At 43.4% G+C, this 19,342-nt stretch overlaps 1 protein-coding gene across 1 annotated transcript; it reads left to right on the top strand.

Moving 5' to 3' along the window:
• The first annotated feature begins 17,327 nt into the window (after positions 1-17,327).
• Positions 17,328-18,899, top strand: LOC149435068 (E3 ubiquitin/ISG15 ligase TRIM25-like). Its single transcript, XM_089663038.1, has one exon. The coding sequence runs from the start codon at positions 17,328-17,330 to the stop codon at positions 18,897-18,899; it is 1,572 nt and encodes a 523-aa protein (XP_089519164.1).
• The last annotated feature ends 443 nt before the right edge of the window (positions 18,900-19,342 follow it).

Below are 19,342 nucleotides of genomic sequence, written 5' to 3'. Positions count from 1 at the left end.
ACTGCTAGCAAAGGGATTCTCAGCCAGGGTGGTCTCTACACTCTTAGCTAGTAGGAAGAAGGAAACCCAGGCCATCTATAGGAAGGTCTGGAGGTGTTTTAACAGCTGGTGCTACAGGGCCTCAGGAGATACCCATAGCCTAGTGTCGGTGATAGAGTTCTTGCAGGCGGGGGCCGATAAAGGGCTAGCAATCAGCACACTCAAGAGCCAGGTATCGGCACCAAGTTTATTTTTGGAATCCCAATTAGCAAAGGAGGCATTTGTCATAAGGTTCTTCAGGGCTCTGCCAAGACAGAGACCGGTTGGAAGTAGACCCTTTCCAAAGTACTCAAAGTGTTAATGGAGCCACCGTTTGAGCCCCTAGGTTTCTGCTCCCTTAGGGCTCCCACGGTGAAAACTGTATTTTTGGTGGCAATCACCACAGCGAGAAGGGTGAGTGAGCTGACAGCTCTGTCTCAGAGCGGTATTTGCAAATTTTTTCAGATAGGGTGGTATTCAGGACAGATCCATCCTTTGTTCCCAAGGTAGCTTTAGATTTTCCTAGAGGCAGGATATAGTTTTACCTTTGTTTTACCCTAATCCCTCAGGTGACAGAAGAAAGATTTCACTCATTGGATGTAAGGTGGTGTGTACTCCTTTACCTAGACAGGACTAGGGAGTTTCGTAGTACAGATTCATTTTTTTTTTCTTATTTCTTTTGCAGGGGACCAGGAAAGGACAAAGCCTCCAGGTGCACAGTGGCTAGATGGTTGAGACTAGCAATAGAGCAGGCATATCAGGCCAAGGGTCTAGAGGTCCCAGAGGAAATCAGGGCTCATTCTACACGGGCCATGGCAGCCACACAAGCAGAACAGGCAGGGGCCTCTCCGGGATAGATCTGTAGGGCCGGAACTTGGTCCAGGTATGGGACATTAGGCATTACAGACTCAACATGGTCTCGGTGCAAGAGCAGGCCTCTGGATGTAAGGTGCTGCAAGCAGCAGTGCCTGCCCTAAGGGTGAGTACTTGCTTATCCTCTCAAGGTACTGTCCTTAAAAGACAAGAGGGGGAAAAAAAAAAAAAAAAAAGCAAAGTTACACTTACAGTAACGCCTTTTCCAATAGTCTCAGGACAGCACTGGTTACCCACCCTCTGTTGTATAACAATTATGAGAGATGTCTTATGGTATTTTTTGGGAGTCTCATTTTATGTCCCCAAGTGACCGGAGGGCTATTCCAAGAACTAAGGTCGGAGGGGAGTGTCAGTATTTTTCTTTGGGCAGGAGGTGTTTCCTCAGGGGGAGGAGCTGAGGTCTCAAGGTGCTGTCCTGAATGACTATTGGAAAAAAGGAGTTACCGTAAGTGTAACTTAGATTTTTTGGCAAAAAAAAGTGCACATCACCCTCAACAAACCATCCCCACTGTGAAACATGGTGGTGGCAGCATCATGTTGTGGGAATGCTTTTCTTCAGCAGGGACAGGGAAGCTGGCCAGAGTGGATCAAAAGATGGATGGAGCCAAATACAGGGCACTTTTAGAAGAATGCCTGTTAAGAGTCTGCAAAAATGAGACCAGAGTGGAGGTTCATTTTCCAGCAGGACAATGACCTGAAACATCCAGCCAGAGCTACAATAGAATGTTTTATATCAAAGCATATTTGTGTGTTGGAATGGTCCGAAGTCCAGACTGAAATCCAATTGAGAATCTGTGGCAAGACTTGAAAATAGTTGTGCAGATTCGCTCTCCATCCAATCTGACAGAGCTTGAGCTATTCTGCATAAAACAAAAAAACACAAAAAACCCATTAAATGTGCTCAGTGCCTTTCTAGTTGATTGGGAACCACAAGAAGTCTGCTGTGGTGGCAGATTTGTAGCTTATTCATTGACACAATGCTGTGAATGAATGACAGCTGTACACCACCCCCAGGAGAAGCCAAAAAAAGATTTACTGCACAGAGGATAATACCTCCATTTGTAAGACCTGTAAGATCCCAGACATGAGATATGAACAAGCACATCCCTCTCTAGTGTGTACTTGTCTCAATGAAGAGCACTAAGTGTTTTGTCTGCTGCTTCGATCCTCTTGGCACAAAATCACTGACAAGTTTTCCTAAAAAGGAAAAAAAAAAAAAAAAAATTGACATGGAGAGACCTCTAGCACACTGCACACAGGAAAATAGCTGAAGCCAGGGGCGGACTGACAACTCATGGGGCCCTCGGGCAATAGGGGATCATGGGGCCCCTGTGTCCTTGCCAAAATTCAAAAAAGCCTATAAAAAAAATAAAAAAAGCCCAGGGGCATCTCATGGGGCTCCCTACTGACCCCAGGCCCTTGGGCAGTGCCTGACTTTCCAAATGGTCAGTCCGCCCCTGGCTGAAGCTCTCAATCACAGGCTGAGGAGCGTGTCCTCTCCAATCAGCTCTTCTCCCTGAGCTCTGCAGTGTGTAATTTCAGCTCTCTGCTCCCTTTCTGAACTTATAAGCTGTATAAACTCAGCACTTTGATCAGATGTAGAGGAGACGATTGCAGATAAACAGGTACAATTTAGGGAGAATGATATGTTTCACACTCCTATCACCTGAGACCAGTCACTTCACTGGGTGTAAATAAGAGTTTACAGCCACTTTAACGGTCTTGAAAATGCCACCTAATGGAGACAACATTAGTCCTGGGATAAGGGATACAACCAATATATCCACGGTCTCGGATAGTACAGAGGACTTTGCAACTTGACTCAGTCTGAAAAATCTGATGACAATTTTCAGTGATTGAGAAATCCAAACATTTTACTAAATATAAACACTCAAGCCTATATATCAAAAAGGAATAGATGAGGGCCACTCATACTGATAGTGTGAACAGGCCAAATGATCCACAGAGGTTCAACTACTGCCAGGTATTAAGTATGCAAAGCTCTGCATCTGGGACACAAAGGTATGGCTGATAGGGATGGTGGTGGCCACTGAAAAGGGAGAGGAAGACTGCTGCAAATTAATCTGACAATGACAAATCATGGGGTCTGAGGCAAAGAACAGCAAAGCTCAATGCAAGAACAGCACTACAAATAGACTCCATGGAGCTTAAGATCTGAGAAAGAAACTGAGAATTTGCAAATACATTGGATCCTGAGAGACAGGAGAATCAGGACAATTACAGGAGGAAATTTGAAAATTTTTTTGCCTTTATCTGAAGCACCACCGAGCCATTTACAACATCCAGATGTTCAATAATTTCTATAGAGAAGAGTGTCCTACTAGAGATATGCAGACAGTAAGCAGATATCCCAGTCCCTGAAGCAAAAAGGACAGTGTCCAGGAAGATTAATCAGAGGAAAGAACTGTGCAGCAAAGATCCAATAACTGTCTTTAAAATGCCACCTTACACCCGGTCACATCAAGCCTGACACTGAAATAGTGCGACTTCACTGTAAGTCACATGATTTCAAAGTCAGGGGGACATGCCGATTTCAGGGGCAATTTGTAAGACATCTGACAGAAGTCTAAGCAAATTGCACCAAAAGTAATGCATGCACCACTTTGGAAATCGATGCGGCTCTGACCAAGTCAGGAGCGCCCCAATATGACCGCTGTAATTGTGGACAATAGGGTGCTGCGGAAAAGGAAGACAATCCTTGGAGGGGTGATACAACCAATATTAGAAATCCTGGCTGTAAGAATGAAGGAATGATCTCAGACACTAGAGAACTTTACAACTTAATGGAGTCTGAGGGTTCTGATAAGACAAATTGTCATTGATGAAGAAATCTGACATTTTACTGGATATAAATACTGCTCATGAGTTTATAGAAAAAAAAAAAACCCAGAAGAGATCCACCCATACTGATAACGATGTGACTGAACAGGTTGGATGGTCCACAGAGGTTTAACTGCAGCCAGGTTCAGTGTACAAAGCTTTACATCCAGGACACATTGGGACATTGGGAGGTGGATGTGAGTGAAGCAGAAGAATGGCTGATCAGGGTGGCCACTCGAAAGCATGGAGGGGAAGATTGTAAGAAGTATAATTAATAGGTTTTAATGACAAATCAGAGCCCAAGTCAAACAACTTCAAGGATTCAAGTCAAGCACAGGGACACTGGTACAAATATAGACTTCAAATCTTTACCAAATACTGTTGAGATCCATCTGGAGTATGAGGCTAGCCAAGAACTCCTTTGAACCCTAAAAACACCACTTTCCAAAACAATCCCTCAGAATTACCCCCACCAAATCAGTGACCCCCTCTTTAACACATCAGTGACTCAATCCCATCTGACATCCCTCCATCCCATCAGGGTGCTCCTTTTTTTACATAAGCCCCACATACAGAGGTAACTGGCCACACACACACACACACACACACACACACACACACACACACACACACACACACACACACGTAATCATTTACCCATCTTCTCCACCCCAAAGCTTTTAAATATCACCCTCTCCCTATCCCCACTTGCAAATAATTAACCCACATGCTGACCCAAACACCAGGGCGGGGAGGTACACGCACTCATACATCCTGCTCCCAATATCTAGGAATCCCCCTAATCCTAGTCCTCCAGTATCTCACTGCCACATCTGGCACCCTCCTTCCATTGGCAATAGCAGCCATCCATGCAAGTTAATCATAACACCCCCCCCCCCCCCCCCAAAAAAAGGCACCCTTCTCATGCCCCTTGGAATGGCCACCTTGTCTGCAACAAGCTCACCTCTGACCATGAGGTTTGTCTCCCACTCCCTTTACCTACTTGCAATTACTGAAACCTGATATAAAGCATCTTCACTCAGGCTCTCTTGCTACCCTCTCCAATGGAGGCTTCCACTGGACTCACTCCACTAGACCTGGTGGACTGAAAGGAAGTGGTTTGCATCCATCCCCACTGAGCACCTTTCGAGTCCTTCCTAGCCTTTCCTTTTGAGACTTATTGGTCAGTTTTCTCTAGTTTCTGTAGGAACTGTAGAGATCCAGTAACCTCATGGACCGGTGTCATGCTTTGAATACTCATTCCTGGCTACCCTACTTTCTCTCCTGAAATAACCACCATCATTTTTGGCAATTGTAATCTCACCTTTTGACCCAACACAATGGACACTTCGACTGATGGCAATACCCTTGACCTAGTTTTCTTCATTTTTGCGCTCTTGGCAGCCATCACCCCTTTCCTCTCAGTCACAGCAATAACTTTCACAGCATCTGTCTTCAATCACCTATCTCTCAAAGCAGCACACAATTTAAAGGCCAGATGGTCCATAGAGGTTTAAATGCTGCCAGGTATTCAGTATACAAAGCTTACCATCCAGGACACATGGCAGCGGATGGGGTGGAAGCAGAGGAATGACCGATAGGAGTGGCTACTCCAAGCATGGAGGGGAAAGATTGCAGGAAGTGCATCTTTAATAGGTTATAAAGACAAACCTTGGAGTCTGAGTCAATCAAGGGTTCATGTCAGGCACACTACAAATGTAGACTCTTTACTAAGGACTGTTGGCATCCATCTGGAGTATGAGGCTGGCTGCCTTTACTGCCAGATGCGATACCTTGTCAGACACCTCCACTGCTACCCTTACTGAACCCCCTATGCACAGCTTTCCAAAAACATCCTTCAGAATAACCATCATCCCCAGAGGTCCACACCTTTACTTCAAGGTGCCCTCTTGTACATGAGCTCCACATTCACATCATAGGTAACCTGTCAAATCATGCGCAAACATCTCACAAAGCTCATTCCTACTCCCTCTACCCTTTAATATGCCCCCCACTACTCATCCTCATTGGTATCAGTTCTAAAAATGTCCCCACCCCAAAGCTTATACAGATTACCCTCCCTACTACTGTCCATTCACCTCTTGTAAATACAGAACTCACATGCTGACCAAAACACCAGGACAGGGAGTTGTGTGCACTCATACGGCCTGCCTCCATATTTTCCTTGGGTAGATCACCTAATCCTGGTCCTCCTGTATTTCACTTCCACACCCAGCACCCTCCTTCCTCTGGCAACAGAAGCAAACCACTCAGTTTATGCTTGATCACCCCTGATTGCAAACCCCCCCCCCCCATGTGCCCCCTGGAATGCCCACTAACAAGCTCACTACTGTCCCCGATAGTCTCCCACTCCCTTAACCTACTTGCAATTATTGAAACCTGGCTTCAAGCATCTGACTGCCTCTCCTGCTGCTCTCTCCACTGGACTCTCACCCAGACGACAGAAAGGTGGTGGAGTTGGTTCCCTTCTATCCCCGCTAAAAACCCTTTTGAGTCTTTTCTACCCCTCTCCCCATCCTCGAGACTCAAGAGTGAGTTTTCTCCAAATTCTGTAAGTATTGCAGCGAACTATTGGCCTCCTGGATCGGTGTCACATTGGAAGGTGACACTTCAGTAAAAGTGTTTAGATATTTTTATTTGAATATAGTAAGAAATTGTTAGAACATCTGTTGGCTTTGTCCAGGGGAGATTACCCTTCACTTCCTGCCCCAATGAAAAGAAAGTGGAAAAGTGAGGGAAAAATTTTAAGCTGGGTATAAGTGACTCAACATCTGGGTCAGCAAGAACTGGCCATATCCAGGCCGGCCAACAACCCCCCTTCCCTCCTGCTCATACCCCCTGTGCAACAGAAATGGTTAGGCTGGCTTCTGGTAAAGCAGTCTATGGCAAACCAGCATTCAATCAGCCGTTTCAGCCAAAGCACTGATTAGTGTATTCTTAAGGGGCGAGGGTTGGGAAGAGTCCCCTCTGTCAGAACACAATAGCACAGTGGAAGAGATCTAGCCACAAGGGAGAACAAAAAAAAAAAAAAAAAAAAAACACCACAAACACTGCATTAGAAGTATTCAGCCCCTATTCACTTTCCAAAATTGTGATGTTGCAGCCCGATATAGTTTAAAGCCTTTTTGCAAACTCCAAGCACATGTGTTTTGCACAGGAGAGGCTTCCATCTAGCCACTCTGCCATAAAGTCCAGATTGGTGGAAGGCTGCAGTGATTATCCTGAAACTTTGAGCTCCAGACATCCTGTGCAGAGGTGGGACAGTCAGACTGACCATCAGGTTCTTAGTCACCTTTTACCCAAGACTCTTCTCTAATTGGTCAGTTTGGCTGGGTGACCAGCTCTTCTCAGATGTGGCAACGTCTCCCATTTGAGAAGGCCACTCTGCTCTTGGGATCTTTCATTACAGCAGAATTTGTAGCCTTTCCCAGATCTGTGCCTTGCAATAACCCTGTCTGAGCTCTGCTGGCAGACCTCATGACTCTTACAGTATGCATTGCCAGCTGGGAGCCTTTCCAAATCATGTTCAATCAACTTAATGTTGCCACCCTGGAATGTTTGGCCTTGGTGCAGACTCAGGTTAAAAGGTTAACCTCCCAAATCTGTGGCTTTAAATTGCAATTAAAACGTCATCTAGTATATGCAGTACAGTTTTGGGAACCAATTCACAAAGGACATCAGAACTGGAGAGTGCAGAGAACAGCAACTAAGCTGATATGAGGCATGGAGGAGCTCAGCTATGAGGAGAGATTACTGTAGAGGAACTGAATTTATTCAGTTTAGGGGGGGGGGGGTGATCATGTATAAATAATAAGTGGTCCATATAGTGAACTCTGTAGAGTTATTCACCATAAGGTCAGAACAAGGGGGCACTCCCAAGTCTTGAGAAAAAAAAAATATATTTAATCTCTAAATACAGAAAGGCTGTGGAAATGTGGAATTCCCTCAAGAGTAGGTTCTGACCACTTCAGAGAAAAAAAAAAAAAAAAAGGGATACTAACATTTATAGGTAAAGTTGATCCAGGAAATATCAGATTGCCTCAGGAGATCAGGAGGGAATTTTTCCCCTGGAGTAAATTGGATCATGCTGGGGTCTGCTTTCCTCTAGATCACCTGGGTGAAAAAAAAAAAAAAAATTAAAAAATTATGGTTGACCTAGATGGTCTTTTTTTCAGACAGACTAAACTATGTCAAGCCAATAAGTTTGTTAGCCCACACATGGACGCACTGAGCAGGCTAGATAGAGAGCCTTGGGGAGCAGAAAAGACCTGTGTAACAAGGTAATGGAACTTTATAAAGAAAAAATCTGAAGGATGTGATAGACATTTTTCATTGAGAAATCCAACCAACATTTTACTTGATATAAAGAACACTTTGATACAAGCGTATCAGAAGACCAAAAGACAGCTACTTACACTGAAATTGGTGTGAACAGGCCAGGGGATCCAGAGAGCTTTAAATGCTGCTAGTCAAGTATAAAAAGCTTCACATCCAGGTGAATGAGGAGATTGTAGTGATATTCGTGCACTTGCAACAGAAGTACTGACTGACATCACACTACAGAGCTTCAACCCCTTCGATATTTGGCTAGAGTTACAATTTGGACATTTGCTCCAGCGAATGTAAGGCTACATGGGTGGCAGCACAGTACTTTACATTTACAAGCTGACTCATTAGCTTATCTGGGTACAGAATGCCATTGTATGGGTGCTATTAAACCCCTATGTGATGGCAATAAAATTAGAAGGCAAAAAACCCAACGGCCACTTAAAATTTAAGCCAAAAAGTTTGCACCACCACCAATGGTCTGCTCCCATTTGTGAGCGTTAATTGAATACGTCATTCACTAGTGTGTTCTGCATTTTTTTTTTTTATTACAAAAGATCAGAGTTGTAACTTAAAAAACCCTGAATAGGGCAAGGTGTGGAAGATTTAAAAGCAATTACCAGTGTGAAACCATAGTAAGGCTGGCCACACACACTTCAGAATTTCTTTAGATTTACCAAAAACCCATATAAATGGAGATCAAACCTAAACATTTCCAATTGTATCCAATTAGACAGGTCCTCTCACGACATAGTTGAAGGTAAATCTAAAAAGGAAATTGGTTTTTTTTCCCCTGGAGAAAATTGGCAACTAAAGCTGGTTGTACATTATACAATTTTCTCCCCAAAGTTGTGATATTAAAATAAAGAAAGCAGACTGACATGAAATGTGCAAGTAAATTAGTAGTATAAATTGGCTACATATCCTGCAGAAAGTTGTGTAAAGTAGATAAATTAAATTTCAAAATAAACTCTCATGCTTAGGTTCACCTTTCCTGCAATGTGGGACAGGAATAGAAAAGCATATGGAGCAGCTTTAATAAAAGGCAATGGCAGGAAGGGTGAAGCTGACCCAGTTTCATCTATACCAACATCTAAGCTAGCTAGCCACCCTGAACTGGACTTCTCATAGCCCCCAACTGTCCCTACCTTTTCAGTTGTCCCTCTTTTTGGCCTGTATATACAATACTTAAATCGGTTTCTTTTAGGTTTTATCACAAACAATCCATCCAGTCTCAATGTTCTCACATTTGCCAATATGAAAAAAGGAAAAGTGGAAATCAGTTGGTAGAAGCAATGTTGTTTTTCATAATGCCTTTTGGTCCATAAAACGTGGGACATGGTAGGGGTTTGTATTTTGGTTATATAGTAAGAAGGTCTTTCCCCATCTCAAAATGTGGGAGGTATGGCTTATAAAGGCTGATTGTCCAAGAGCACCATGGAAGGTGTGAATGGATGTGTGGACATCCTGTGCTAACCAACATAATCAAACCCCAGCCAGGAAATCTGGTTCATGTGTTACCAACGGAGCTTTATGCTTTATTCACCAAGAACATTTTTATTCCATCTATGGGTAGGCTGGTTGGTCAATCAATTAACTTCAGTGCAGCCATCCTGTTTCACCCAAAAATTGCCAACAGTGATCTTTGTATTCTGCTGGTGGGGAGGGTTCCCCACCAACAGAATACAACAGTGCTACTGGAGGGATTTCCCCATCAACACTTGACTGTGCTACAGGAAGAAAATGAGCGTTTTCTTCTCTTCAATCTAGACAAAAAAACAAAACAAAATAAAAAAAAAAAAAAAACAAAAAAAAAAAAACAAAGCAGACTGGTATAGGAAGTAGTTTCATTAGCATCCAACCTGAGACAAAGACCTCAGCTGACCACCACCCAGCCGGAGAACGACAGGTCTGATCCTTCAAAATCCATGTGATGCAATGGATACAGAATACAGACCCATCAGCTACAGCAAAAAGGGTCAACATTTGTTGCACATGAAATTGTATGAATTTTTAATTTAAAATGTTAAGTGGGCAAATATAGTTTTAGGTTTTTACCTTTGCAAAAGCGTTGTTTGAATGGTTTGAGATTGATAGATTAAATTTAGAATATACTCTAACTTACAAAAAAAAAAAAAAACTAAAGTGGAAAAAGCTTTTAATGGTTTCTGAAAATTAAATATACTTTCCACTCCCTCTTCCAGTTGGAGAGCTGGGAATACATGTAGAATTTTGTTTGAAATTATACATTAAATTCTCTTGTCATTTGTGGAGTCAACATTTGTTTTTAATTGCTAAATGTAAAAAAGAATCAGTACGGAAATTTCTTGAATACCTTTCTAGAAGTGTATTTGCTCCAGGCAATTTTTGGGGGGGCGGGATTCTGTGCTGGAAGCCAATGTGGCATGCGCATTACATCAGAGGTGGCCCCACCCCACCAAAGTGTTCTTTTGCTCTTAAGCCCACCTTACCTCAGAAGATATCACATCTGAGGTCCCCCCCTGAAATGCAAATTTATCCCTTAAAGTGTTACTAAACCCCAGACCCTGCAGTCACTGTATCCGGTCCCCCCGGACTCTGCAGTCACTGTATCTGGTCCCACAGTACACAGAGTATAGAAATACAATTTTAGTAAGTATAAACTGCTAATTTCTCATTAGCAGTTAGAGCAGTCTTGTGACTTCTATCAGTGTTCAGCAGATCACTGGTTAAAGCTTGTAGGAGTTATTTTGCTGGAGGATGCAGAACCCCTGACGTCTACAGTACATGTGATCAGCACAGAGCCAAAGAAAAAAAACCCTCTAACAATACACACTAAGAGCACTGCAGAGTGACACAATATATCAGAAGATGAGGGGGCACTGGAAGAAGGGGAGGATCAGAAGTAAAGATCAAAAGGTGGAGGATTAACCCCTTAGGTTCCAGAGTATAACAAGAATGCTTTATAGTAACACTTTAAAGTAGAATAGGCAAAATTTACCCTTTTGGATAGAGTATGGGAGGGTTATACCCTGTTAGCTTTTTTGCCATTTGTGGCCCATTGGGGAGATTTCTCTCCACTTCCTGTCCCAGAGCCAAAACAGGAAGCGAGGGGAAATCCCTGCAAGTTAAGGGAATCCTTTGGGTACCCCCAAGTCACCAGAACTAGTGTCCCCTTTAGAAGATTTCCCCTCTAAGGGCAGCCCAAAATTCTGGACTCCTCATTGGTAAACAGGACAGAGTGGGAGAGTGAATCTCCCTAATGGGGGGGCGAAAATCAGACCGCAATAGATCCTGATGGAGGTTCTAATCCATCTCCACTATATCTAAAACTAAAGAGTCTTTAGGTATATTTTAAGCCCCACCCTCATATCAGGTCATCTGTTACATCAAGAGCACCCCCCCCCCCCAAAAAAAAAAGGGCTCTCCATTCACAGCAGCCTTGCAACCACACTCCTATGCAAAATCACATGCGATTTGTGTGCAGTGAGATTGAAGCCACACTTTGTATCCTGCACCACATCAGGGTGAACCCGGGCTCACCGTTTATTTTATCTGTGCTCCAATCTGAAGGCACTATGATCTGTTTGTGTCTAAAGAGCAGGGTTGCCAACCTCCTGCGACTTTTTACTGACAAAAACCATGGAAATTTTACTGACAATCTGAAAAAAGGACAGCATTCCTATTACAAATTAAACAGCATAAACACAATATGAAAACACTGGCTGAACTGGATTGATTTGTGTCTCAACCAGATTGCCCATGTAATGATACCCGGAACAAGTATGTTGTCTGGTTTACATTTGAAAAGGGGCGCAGCATGCACAGAGTTCAGGAATGCTGACCACCTTGCAACCAAAAATGACACCCCATTTTCCTCCAAATCACCCCCCTCCACCAGTACAGTGGATTGACTTGTGTCTAACTATGTAAAGAATACCCAGAAGCAGGGGCGGACTGACCACTTGGAAACCCGGGCACTGCCTGGGGTCAGTAGGGGGCCCCAAGAGATGCCCTGGTACCTTTTTCATAGGCTTTTTTGAGTTTGGGCAAGGACATAGGGGCCCCTCCATGATCCCCTATTGCCCGGGGGCCCCATGAGTTGTCAGTCCGCCCCTGCCCAGAACAAGTTGCCTGGTTTACTTGTTACAAAAAGTGCAGTGTTCAGGAGTGCAGCACACAGAGCGTAGAGTTCAGGAGTGCTGACCACCTTGCAAACATAAAATTACACCCCATTTTCCTCCAGATCGCTCCCCTCCACCAGTAGAGCACTCCCACCCTCAAATCCCCCTCTGACAGTAAAACTGCAGATACAGAAGAGCAGCTACAGCTAACCCCAGGACTCAGTGTAGAGGGCAGGCTGCCAGGCAGGCAAAGGATTCAAGCTGCTACCACCACTAGCACTGGGTTCCCAAGGAGAGGTGGAGTGATGGAGGACATATTCACTGCGAGGGTGGCAGCCAGAACTAGAGAAGCCGCATCTGCAAATGCAGCCATCTGCTGACGCTGCAGTTGGCACTCACCCTGGTTATATAGAGGAAAAAAAAAAAGCCCAATTTGCTTCTCTGTATTGGCAGAGGTGCCAGCCCAGTTCTCTGCCTAAGCGAACCCCTGATTTATGGGCAAACAAGCTGGTTTGAAAACTACCAATAAGTTTGCAGACTGTTGGCAACCCTTCCAAGGACAGACACAAACAGAATGTCTTAGCAGCAGACATCACAAATCTCACCACCCCAGAGTGATAATATTAATAAACCCAGAAGGTTGCACTACCACAATTTCACCACAGTGCTCAGGTGGCGCTCCATTAAACATGAACATTTCCATCCATTTTCAGGTCTAGCAGACTGCATTAAACCTTTAGCAACCTGAGCCTGTGGCTTGTTTAACACATGTACATTCACCTCTGGAGGAACACTCACCAGAGCGGTACCACATTTGTCCTGGGAAACCTCCAGCTCACTGAGCTTCTTGTAGGTCTCTAGCGACAACTCTGCTGCTTTGGACATTGTTGCTAGGGGAGATAACACATCTTGCTTAGTGGTCATCCCAACCTCATTCGACTTAGCATTTTGTCCACATGACACCAATGTAAGCCCAGCAGCAAGGAGCTTCACTGACATTTTTATCATCAGTAATAATTATCACGTTAGAAGGTATAGCATTTTTAACTTTTTCATGAGAAAGCCAAGTGGGTCTCCCAACTGGCATTATTTCCACTTCACCAGGGAAAGTCTCAGACAGTCTCCAACAGTTCCAGCCTCTAGCGTTGACAGTCTTACCCACTGCAGTAGTCATCTCTGAGCACCTGGCCTCTGGAACAACTCTTCTACTGGATTTTAACCATTATATCAGTGCCCCCCATTATGATCAAGATCATCCCAATCATATCAGTGTCCCCCCACCACATCATCAGTTCCTCCGTCACATTAGAAGCTCCCCATCATATCAGAGGTCCCCCATTACATCAGAGGTCCCCCCCCATTATATCAGTGCCCCCCCCATTATGACCAAGGTCATCCCAAACATATCAGTGTCCCCCCACCACATCATTAGTCCCTCCATCACATCAGAAGCTTCCCATTATATCAGAGGACCCCCCCCCCCATTGTGTCCAAGGTCACCCCAATCACATCAGTGCCCCCCCCATTGTGTCCAAGGTCACCCCAATCACATCAGGGCCCCCCCCATTGTGTCCAAGGTCACCCCAATCACATCAGTGTCCCCCCACCACATCATCAGTCCCTCCGGGGCTTGTAATTGCATGGGACCGCAGGACAAGGATTGCTCCGCCTGTGTCTGAGAATCAACACATAGTCCTGGCGGAGTGATCCTTCCGATCCCGAAACTGCGTGCATTCCTTGCTGTTGCAGCTCAGCCCCATTCCCTTACCTGGGTCGTATTCAGTGGGCGGTACTGTCGGGGATTTAGCTGCTGACGTGTATACCCCATACAGCCCAGGACAGGGAGGGCGGAAGCAGACGGGAAGCAGTAAAAACACAGCTCATCCTTTTTTCTGTCCCCCAACTGCAAGTGTAAACAAGGCCTTATGATTTTGTTCATATGGGAGACCAAGAGGGCAGTAAAAGCAAGCAGTTGAGCTGCGTTTTAAGAACCCCCCGTGATCAAGAGCGGAACACATGCCATGGCCCAGTGCTTGGCTTCATGGCCACGGCATAAGTGCAATGCAACAAGGCCAAGCTGAAACTGCCTGCAATGCACACGGCTACAGTGCGGGGGTCAGTGGGATGGTGAAATATCTCCTTCTTACTGCATGGCACACAACCTCTGAAAATGGATCTGCCACCAATCATTTTTCAGTTTGGCAGCAATGCTAGGTACAAATCTAAATTTGACAGACTGACACCAACCCTAGGGACGCCCCTGAGCACACCTACTGGTACAGCACATGCCACAAACATTACACGCACTTTGTACCGCTCATCGCTGTTAGCCCCGCCCCCTTCCCCTGGGAGGGGCACAATTTGCCATCCTTGCCCAGATGGCGCCATGAATTGTCGCAGCACTGCACACAGGCACCCAAACGTTCTTCCTCCCCCTCCAAGACTGCCGCCTTCTTCTCCCCCCACCCAAACGCAGCCCCCCGCTGCTCCTCTTCTTGGACAGGGAAATATCACTCCGACAACCCTGACACCCACAGCCACAACTATACACATTGTATTGGTCCAAGTGACTGGGAGTCCCTCCACAAAAGTAAAAGTCCCCCTGGGCAGCAAATTAGGATCCATTCACACTTCAAAATCGTGCAATTTTTATTGCAACTCTACAGTGCAACTTGAATGCAACTTTGATGCAACTTTGGTGCGACTTTGGCTTTGACTAAAGATAATTGTTTCTGCTGTATAAAGTTACACAAAAGTCGCTTGTATGACATTTAGGTGCGACTCTCATGCGACTTTTGAGGGTTTACATTGAAGTCTATGGCCCTCAAGTCACATGAAAGTCAGACCAAAGTAGTGCAGGAACTACTTTGAAGTTGGTGCGACTTGAAGTTGCACAGATATGGATGGTACCCATTGGGGGGGCGGGCGCAACTTGTCATGCGACTTTGGACGCCTTATCGTGGATTACCAGGGCCACTGGGGTAAACAGCAATATATATATATACATAACAATTAAATTGCAAATTGGACTGCAGACTGATGAGGGCGCTATGAAGGTGACTGAAGAATGTTTGAGGGTGCCTAAGCATACACAATTGTTATAAAAGTCTTACAATCACTAAACATAAAATCCATATACAGAATATACACAAATAAATCATTATATACAGATCTATACAAAAAAGAAAATAAATATAGCAAAATCTGCTGTCGGTAGAAAGAAATCTTACTGAGCTCAGGTTCACATACGTGCGGTGCGGTATATCGCATGTGATTCGCACAGAAACCGCACCGCATTCCTGTACAAATCACATGTGAATTCTGTGCGGTGCGATCGGAGCCATACATTTCATATGGCTCAAATCACACTGCGTCCGCAACAAAAAAGTACAGGACCCTTTTTTTTGTCTGCACTAAAATCGCATCGCATGGGTATTCACACCTATGCAATCCGATTCTGCACATCGCACTGCCTTTTGCGGACCAATTTTGGGGCGCTGTTAACTTAACATACACACCCGCAGCGGTTCACATGAACGGGGTGCGACTGTGATGCAGAGTGGAATTCGCACTGAAACCGGTGCGAATTCCACACCACATCAGTACATAAAAAAAAACAAGTGACCCAGACCACTTATGATCGGAAAAGGCAACAAAAACAATTAGCATCTGAAACAAAAAATGTTCTCAAACATTAAAAAATCATAGTTTGTATATCGTTTGACCTTCTAATAGAGATTCATACCTCCTCAGCACTCTGAACGTGTATCTCATCCCTTACTGTGGTGACGCCGAACTGCTCTGGTAAAAGTATGTAAAAAAAAAAGTAAAAAAAAAGTAAAAAAAATTGAAAAAAGGAAAAAAAAATAAAATTGAATTATATGGTTTTGCGCAGCGCTTTACAGTGTGAGGGCAAACAGCATAGTTATCAGAGGAATCAGAGGGCCCTGCTCATTAGAGCTTACATAAAAAAAAATTTTCAAAAATGTTTATAAGATTTTTTTGTTTAACATACTGTCACCAGTCAGTTAAAAAAAAGTGAAATTGAATAAAAAATTATTTAAATTTTTTTTTTTTTTCACACTGTCACCAGTCATTGTCACCTATCACGGACACACTATGATGACCCTATGGTGACAGTATGTAAAATTGTTAATAAAAAAAAATTAATTTCTTCATTTTCTAAAACATGTCACAAAACTCGCCATGCCTCTTACTAAATACCTCAGACCGTCTACTTTCCAAAAAGGGGTCATTTGGGGGATATTTGTACTGTCCTGATATTTTAAGGGCCTTAGAAACGAGTCAGGACATCGGGATGGATCAATTTTCAAATTTATATACCATAGTCTGTATACTCTATAACTTTCACACGAACCAATCAATTCACACATATTGGGATTATTTTTTTTTACCAAAGTCTTGTAGCAGAATACATTTTGGCTTAAATTTATGAAGAAATGTGATTTTATTGGATATGTTTTATAACAGAAAGGAGAAAATATTATTTTATTTCACAATTTCTTTTATATGATAAAAAAAATAAAAAAAAACCCCGGAGGTGATTAAATACCACCAAAATAAAGCTCTATTTGTGTGGAAAAAAAGATATAAATGTCATTTGTGTAGTTTTGCCAGTTTAAATAACGCAGTGCTGAGTAGCAACAAATTGCCCTGGTTATGAAGGGGGTAAAACCTTTCGGTGTGGCTAAAGTAACTCTCTCATTTGCGATATGAGACTAGCATGCAACAAAAGATCATCCTCTGTACTAGGCAACCTAAATGATTAAAGATACAATCAGTCAGAACCACTTTGGTCCCTCCTCAGGCTTTAATTAATATAAAAAAAGACAAAACCATTTTCAGAAGTGTATAAAGCCTAAAGATGGGATCTAAGAAGTCCCAAAACTTGAATTTTTAATTTCTCAAGTTATTCAATCAAGGGTAACAAAGTACAAGACAATCTGTCCTCAGCAGATAAAGGGTTACTAGAGGAGGGTGGGTCTTACTTTACAAGGACATCTGATCTCACTTTGCATAACAAGGCCTCCAAAGAACCTCTTTCAACCCCCAGGTATAAGACCCATGAGCTGATATTCCATCAACAGTTAATGTCCTTCTCACAAGAACATTTTCATCTCTTCAATGGCATCTGCTGACCTGAGAGAGGAGCTAAACTGCTCCATCTGCCTGACCCTTTATAAGGAGCCCATATCTCTGAAATGTGGCCACAACTTCTGCTGGGACTGTATAGTGACTGTGCTGGATTCCCAGGAAACATCTGGAGAGTATTCCTGTCCAGAGTGCAGAGAGCAATTCACACAGCGCCCTTCACTGGAGAAGAACCGGAAGCTGTGTAACATCATGGAGTGTTTCATATCTGCTCACCAGGAGGACACAGAGGTCTTGTGTACGTACTGCGATTCTCCTACACCAGCTTTGAAAACCTGTCTGCACTGTGAGGCCTCATTTTGTGATAAGCACTTGAGAAACCACAGCAAATCATCGCATCATATTTTATGCAAACCCATCGCATCATTTGAGGACATAAAATGCTCCACACACAAGAAGCTCCTAAAATATTACTGCTTGGAGGACAGTACCTCTATCTGTGTGTCTTGTTGGGTGGCTGGAGACCACAAAGGACACCAGGTGGACCTTTTGAATAAGGCCTCTGAGAAGATAAAGGAGAGAGTAAGAGATTCTACAAATGCATTAGACTTTGAGAGACAGGAGATGCAGAGGAGAATTCAGAATCTGGAAAATCATAGAACAGCAGAGTACGAAAAAATATCTGCTGTTGCCATGAAAGTCACTGAGATGTTTACAGAAATCAGGAAACAGCTGGATGATGTTGAGCACAGAGTCCTGAAGGAAAGCTGCAGACAAAATATAGCGATCTCAAATTCGGTCTCTTTTCTGATCCAGCAGTTGGAGCAACAGAAGGATGAGATGTCAAAGACAATCAATCAAATGAAAGAATTGTGTGATATTGATGATCCAATAACTGTGTTGAAAAAGGCACCCAACATAGAGGATATTCGTCCCCAGATGGGGGACACAACCAATGATGTCAGAACTGCTGGATGTATATCTGAGGGAGCCATCATACACATGCTGCAAAGAGGACTTTGCATCTTAAATCACAACCTGAGCGATCTGGTGGCAAAAAGACAATTTTTAAAGTTGGAGAAATCTGACATTTTATTGGACATAAATACGGCTCATGATAACATTATACTATCAAAGAAACGGAAGAGGGCTTCCCATACTGACATTGGTGTCAACAGGCCTGAAGGTCCTAAAAGGTTTAAATGTTACCAAGTATTGAGTATCCAAAGTTTTACTTCTGGGACACATTACTGGGAAGTGGATGTAAGTGGGGCGGAGGAATGGCTGATAGGGGTGGCATCTGAGAGCATGGAGCGGAAGATTGTGGGAAATGAATCATTTATTGGCTGTAATGAGAAATCCTGGAGCCTGATTCAAAGACCTTCAAATCTTCAACTCAGGCACAACAAAACTTCGATAAATATAAATTCCAAATCAGTTCTAAAGAATGTTGGGATTTATTTGGAGTATGACTCTGGCCGTCTGTCCTTCTACCAGCTGTGTGACCCCATTAGACACCTCCACACCTTCACCGCCACCTTCACTGAGCCCCTCTATGCCGCTTTCTATGTTCATCCAAAAACTTCCATCAGAATTATAAATTAATTACTATAATAGAGTTCAATGTTACATTTTTTAATTGCATTTAAATATAATTCATGTAATTTTTATTATTGACTTTATTTAAAATGTATGTAGAGCCCAAAGATTTTTTTTTCCAGTTTTGGATAGAGTAGGAAAGGATTGGAACCCTTGTGAAATTGTATCATTTTCTGTATCTCAGCTAGATAGATTCTTCCTTTCTATTTGTCTTGGTGATGGTGATTGGAGGTGATGGGAAATCCAAAAATGTTAACATTTCCACCAGAACAAGAGATGAATGTAAGTCTTCCAATACAGACACCTGTTCTGGTGACAACTGCTTGAAATTCTGCTCACTTTGGAAAGCTTTCCTCTCACTTGCTGTTGCATCTCCATCCAAAACAAATACAATAGTTTTAGCTATAAATAAACGTTAACAAATGTAATACCTATGAAAGTCAATGTAT

Source organism: Staurois parvus, unplaced genomic scaffold, assembly GCF_062004578.1.
Source record: "Staurois parvus isolate SC_StPar_1 unplaced genomic scaffold, SC_StPar_1.0 ptg001616l, whole genome shotgun sequence".
NCBI classification, from domain to species: domain Eukaryota; kingdom Metazoa; phylum Chordata; class Amphibia; order Anura; family Ranidae; genus Staurois; species Staurois parvus.
Note: the sequence above shows the minus strand (reverse complement) of the source record. Positions and strands in the feature narration are given on the sequence as shown.